Source organism: Corylus avellana, chromosome 3 (genome assembly GCF_965113065.1).
Source record: "Corylus avellana chromosome 3, dhCorAvel1.hap1.2, whole genome shotgun sequence".
NCBI lineage: Eukaryota > Viridiplantae > Streptophyta > Magnoliopsida > Fagales > Betulaceae > Corylus > Corylus avellana.
Window position 1 is genome coordinate 3567150 of NC_142492.1, and position 5617 is coordinate 3572766.

Genomic DNA, 5617 nt, shown 5'->3' on the forward strand with positions numbered 1-5617 from the left:
CCGGAACAGAGAGATAACAGGTCCTTTTTATTTATTTTTATTTTTTTACTTTTTCCTTCTTTAGGTGCTGGATACATGGAATTTTGGCATGTACATTGCAGAATATATAGATGCAAACTTCAGATTTGACCAAAAGAATTAGAAAAGAAATCCCATTATCAGGTTGCATGAGAGTGATCCATTTCAATTCTTTAATTTATCAACAATCCGCAGCTGGAAATGGTCATATAGACATCATGTAGTGTCCATGACACATGATTTTCCTCTATTTGTATATTTCATTCATAATAAAGGGCCAGAGATTTATTCTCCTATACTTAGAATCCGTGCCTTATTCTGGACCAACAAAGCACATGCAAGACTGCATCGTTTGAATGAAAAGGAAAATATCTTTTCTTAGAAAAAAAGGGAAGTAAATAGCTTTATATAATTGAATCACCTTCTATGATGCTTGATCAATAAGTATATTCCCATATATATATATATATATAAAAATTGGTCAGATCCTTTGTCTATTTGTAGCATGGATATAATTATTTAAAGGGTCACTTGACAATTTACTCAGATATTTTCATATTGGAGAAAAGCTGTATCCGACCAAAAAAAAAAAAAGAAATAAAAAGAAAACTATGCATCTTCTGTTCCTTAACATAGTTTAATTGTATGCCCTTCCATGAGAGAGGGAGAGAGAGAGAGAGCGAGAGAGAGGAACTTTGTGTGTCCTGTGGACAAGTCACTAAACGATTGGATTAGTTTATCTCTAGGAGAGTGTGATTGATTCTTGGACTAACTCAATTACTATTGGAAAAGTTGGTGCCCTTTTTCATGAAAATTATAGAAAAAGATGGGAGTTCGGAGCAGCTGGCTTTCTTGCTGCTGTTTTAGTGAGATAGCCCATGAGATTTCATTGGGCATGATTTCTGGGAGGAATTAAGAATCAAATTCCCACAAAACGTGATGATTATTGCAAGAAACAACAGCTAAACAACTGGAATTAATAGAAAACGAGAGAAGCTCTCCTTGAAACAGGAACCGTTTTTGTACACGGACTAAATCAAAGTCTCTATGCATATTAGACAACGACTAAAATATTCAAAAAGAAAAAAGAAAAAAGAAAAAAAGAAAAAAAGAAAAAGAAAAATGGAAAACATAAGAGATGGGGTTAACCTAAAAATTAAAGATAATTAACTTTTCCCTAAGATGATCACAAAAACAGTTATTGTGAACCTCCATGAAAGCTACTAACTCATTAATTTCCATCATTCCTGATTGCTCCATTGCTTGTGGCCAGGCACCCACTTGGGACACTTGGGACTGAAATAGTTTGAAACAACCCTCGAGTTCAAGAGCTCAACAATGGGTGCAAATTTCACACACCTCGGGGTCTTGTACTGGTTTATCGATGCCCCTAAGCTAATGGCATAGTCCATGAGCTTATCGAAGGTCCCCGGCGCAGCAATCTTGATCTCCAGAGGGCCAATTGACTTGTCAGAGACACGGCCTTGACGGTAAACGCTGTTGAGGGACTCTTCAATGGTCCAGCAGCAGTCTTCAAACACCGACGGTGGAATTGGCGTTGACCCATTGAGGCTAAGCTCCCAGATTAGCACATAGTGGCCTGGGATTGACGAAGTATCCGCATAGCTTGTGTACTCCGCCAGAGTTGCATTAAACGGCATCAAATGGTTCACAGCATTCTGTACTGCATTTTGCAGCTCAACTTCATCAGTCTTGTCGGAATCAATGCTGAGCACCACGTTTTTCCGGCATATGAAGTTGAACTGGGGTGCCTTGTTCTTGAATCCTGCCACTCGGAGAACATCTCCAACTCTATAACGGAAAAGTCCTGCAATATATATATCAAACACATACATGTTGAGCACAAGTTCCAATTAATTTTTAGAAACTGTTTGCTGAAATTAACGACTCACCGGAATAAGTTGTGACAATCAGCTCATATTCTTGGCCGAGCCTGACATCAACAAGATCCACCAATTCCTGCTGTTCTTTTTCACTGAGAGATTTTGGGACTGATGGGGAATTAGTAGCCCCGTTGTTTCTGTGGACGGGAAGGAATTCATAATAGCACATGGTGGGAATGAGGGTGTAGGAAACTTCACTAGGCTTGCAAAGAGGATTAAGGTTGACACCGAAGTAGCATTCAGAAGATGCATACATGGTACAAACAAGTGGGAGGCCATTGCTGTAGTAATCAAGAGTTGGGATGTACTGTGACATGGTCCCCGTGACAATAACATCCACATACTTTGTGTTGGGCCACAACCTCGTTATAATTCCTTGCCAAGAATCTTTGCTACACTCTTCCTCTATGAAATCCGCCAGCTTAGGATCAGGTTTGAGGATCTTCATTACGGCGTCTTTGACCAAAGGGTCGGTGATTTGGGTGTTTATGGTTCCGGTTCGAATATCATTGCAGAGAGAGGTCCAATGCTTCTCCAGGAACCGGATTGCGCGGATGAAGCCGGAGGCGAAAACCGCCCCAACCCGGAGGACTTCCTTGTTCTGGCAGAGGCCGCAGAGAAGCTGTGAATACATGCTTTGGTAGGAGTCAGGGCAGAGGATGGTTTGGTTTGGGCTGGTGTAGTTTGTGTAAGGGTCATATGGCCTTTCTTTGAAGTGGGAACTTTTGTAATAGCTTGTGAGAACCGGGCGAGCCAAAAGGCCTCCAGGTGTCTTCGCCTCGGATTTTATGAACAAAAAGTACATTCCTTTGCCTTTCTCAAGGTCAGGAACAAATTGGCTCATCACAGGCATCAACAAGCTATACAGAAGTGTCCTCCTCTCTAGCTCCTCTTCAATTGTTGGCATCAATTTTCTCTCTCCCCCAGATGTCCCAGAGCTTCAAAACCAAAACCAAAAACCATCAAGAAAAAAAAAAAATATATATATATATATATATCAAACAGTTGAAATTAAAAACAGGAAAAAAAAAAATGGTGCTGGCTAGCTTGTGGCATACCTTGTCAAGAACTCAGAAATGGGGTTTGAGCAGAGGATTGGAGAAGTGTCACCATTGGCAATACGATTGATTTCCGGTTGGATATCCTCGTAGGTGATGACAGGGATGATGTTTTTGAAGGTCTCCCGGTCAGTGTGGGCGTTGAGGCCGTGTTTCTGCAAGTACTCAACGTTAGCATTGCGAGACAGGATTTCGGCGAGAACACGCTTCTGAACTTGATCAGCGTTGGTGGTGACATCTTCAATGAACTGAAGAACCTTCTTGTTCTTCTCTGCCAGATTGTAGTCTGCTGGCTTCAATGAGGTTTTTGGAGCCTCAGGCATGGTGTTTTTCCTTTTGTTTTATTTTTCTAGGCAGTGTGAAAGAGAGGTAGCTTTGAATGAAATGTTTGGCAGAGAGAGAGAGAGAGAGAGAGAAAGAGAGTTTATTATAAGGAGAAGATGGGTTTTGTGTGTGGGAGAAAAAGAGAGTGAGTGGGTTTATATAGAGGAATTGAGGAATACATGAAGGTGGGTTATGCTTCACCCAAAGGGATTTGGAAGTAAACAAACGGTACAATGAAGGGCATTAGTGTCAAATACTGCCCTTTATATCATTTTCTTTGTTTTTTTTTAAAAAAATTTTATATTCATCACGCTTCTATGACACCCAGAAGCACGCAACTTCCATGCATTCATTTGGTCAAATATTCACTACTGTTCATTGAGAAAACAAACAAAACATGCAGAAGAAGAAGAAAGCAAAAAAAATAAAATAAAATAAAAAATCCCCACTTCGAAGTGACTTTCTATCAAGCATTACTCTTAGTACTTTAGTCCTTTATTCCCATATACCCCCACTTGACCCATTCCCTTATTGTTAACTTCACGCAAATTTCATGAACCCACGTGTCAGGGTACCCTTCTACTCCTTGTCCACGTCAGATTTTTTTAAAATCAATTTTGCTAATTTTGACTTGTGCACGCCAAAGGGTTTTTTCAACCCATTTTAAAATTGTCTTTCTCTGTGCTTGTATGATGCTTCAATGCCAATGGATTGGTGTTCTTGTCGTGCAAGAAAAACCGGGAAACCGTCCAGAATCCACCTTCTCAAGGTGTTTTAACGGCACAAATATAGCATTCTTCACCGGCCGTATCCGGTAAACACGCAGTCAAGTACACCGGTTACATGCGTGCTTGTACCGCGGGTGTCCCACCAAATACCGGCACCCGCTAAACCTTTCTTCCATTTCCCGGTAAATTAAAAAACGGCGTTCACCCCAACTTGTCGTGGTATTTTGAGAGATGTACGGATATGTATGGTAAAAGGTTCTATAAAAATGAATTGATTTATATATATATATATATATATTGAGAGAAAAGTTCAAAAAAAAAAAGTTTGGTAATGTTAAAAAAATGTATTTAAACCATTTTTTTTTCTTTTTTACTGTTTATTATAAATCATTACAAAAGTAAAAGGAAAATAGAGATAACTTTTGGTGTTCGTTGAGGGGTTGAATGGTTTGGCCATCTCTAAAAGGTAATTTTGAGGTGGCCGAACCACTCGGACAGAAGCAAATTATTAAAAATGCCTTTAAACTTTATGTTTGTTTTTTATAGGTTAAACCTCAAAATTAATTTTTATCCTAATTTTTATTTACCCTCTCATCTAAAATTCTAAAGTTTTGGTTCAGCCGCCCCAATAAACCCTGAATGTCACCATTTAGTTTATATTTTTTACTGAAGGGTAAAAATGTTGGGGGGTTCGAAATGGTTTCTTGTTGAATTACGGAGATGGGACTAAGCCAGCTGGCTGCCTAACTGGGTAGGTTGACACGTGTACAAATTGGAGTTGAGTGCCTGAGCGTTCACGTAGCTTTTATTTGGTCGGGGCGGAGTGTATATTATTGGTGCCAATTCTTCGGCAAAAAGTCGGCTGCGGCAGGAAGACAGAGACTGAAAAAGGGGTCGTGTACAACATTTTCTAACAAGCTCTACTGCCATGGTCGTCGATCAAATTTGCTGCTATCAGATACGCAAACATATCGTCTGTGATTTTTTCAAAGTAAAAGGTCGGTGAATGGTGAATGCGTTTGGCAGGATAGAGGACCACTTCTTTTGATTCCCTCTTTCTTGTGTTTTTGTGGGCTTGAAAGAAAAACATGTTTTATAGGATCCTCTACATTTTAATTCCACTCAGAAGATCTTATTGAACCAATTTTTTCTGACTGTCCGACCGACAATGAACAACTAGTAAAATAGAGAGTAAAATAGAGGAAATAGTCATTAGAGTCTGTAAGAGAGACCAGAAACACTTTGATGTCTAAGTTACTTATGGGGTTGGGAGAATATTTTTATCTCAATTTCAAAAAAAAAAAAAAAAATGGAATTGAGAATATTTAAATAAAGTACTTATTGATATTTTAAAATAATAATAATAATAATAAAGCAAAGTATTTGGGAAGAGATAAAAAGCTCCCTTTTACCTTGTGATATGCTACCTTTTTATACTGTTCCCTACAAAATGCTACGGTTTTGGGATTTTGCTTCTCTTTCGGAGTAATTTTTTATTTTTTTTATTATTATTATTTAAAAATGCCCTTAATTAAGCATTGGAGTAATTCTTGTTTTGATTTTTTTTTTTCAATCTAATCATTAG

At 38.6% G+C, this 5617-nt stretch overlaps 1 protein-coding gene across 1 annotated transcript; it reads right to left on the reverse strand.

Annotated features, from left to right (window-relative positions):
• Positions 1-976: 976 nt before the first annotated feature.
• DFL1 (Auxin-responsive GH3 family protein) lies at positions 977-3434 on the reverse strand. The gene is made up of 3 exons (XM_059588386.2): positions 2981-3434; positions 1932-2860; positions 977-1846 (listed from the first exon to the last, which is right to left on the reverse strand). Exons 1-3 carry the CDS (start codon positions 3301-3303, stop codon positions 1260-1262), a joined length of 1839 nt encoding a protein of 612 aa, XP_059444369.1. The 5' UTR covers positions 3304-3434; the 3' UTR covers positions 977-1259.
• Positions 3435-5617: the final 2183 nt, after the last annotated feature.

What these genes read in the sequence shown, in the direction of transcription:
- DFL1 (XM_059588386.2), bottom strand. Translation starts at nt 3,303, where the DNA reads ATGCCTGAGGCTCCAAAAACCTCATTGAAGCCAGCAGACTACAATCTG. An exon ending in ATTTCTGAGTTCTTGACAAG is followed by an intron (nt 2,861 to 2,980) that starts GTATGCCACAAG and finishes TTGGTTTTGAAG; the next exon opens with CTCTGGGACATCTGGGGGAG. An exon ending in GATTGTCACAACTTATTCCG is followed by an intron (nt 1,847 to 1,931) that starts GTGAGTCGTTAA and finishes TATATATTGCAG; the next exon opens with GACTTTTCCGTTATAGAGTT.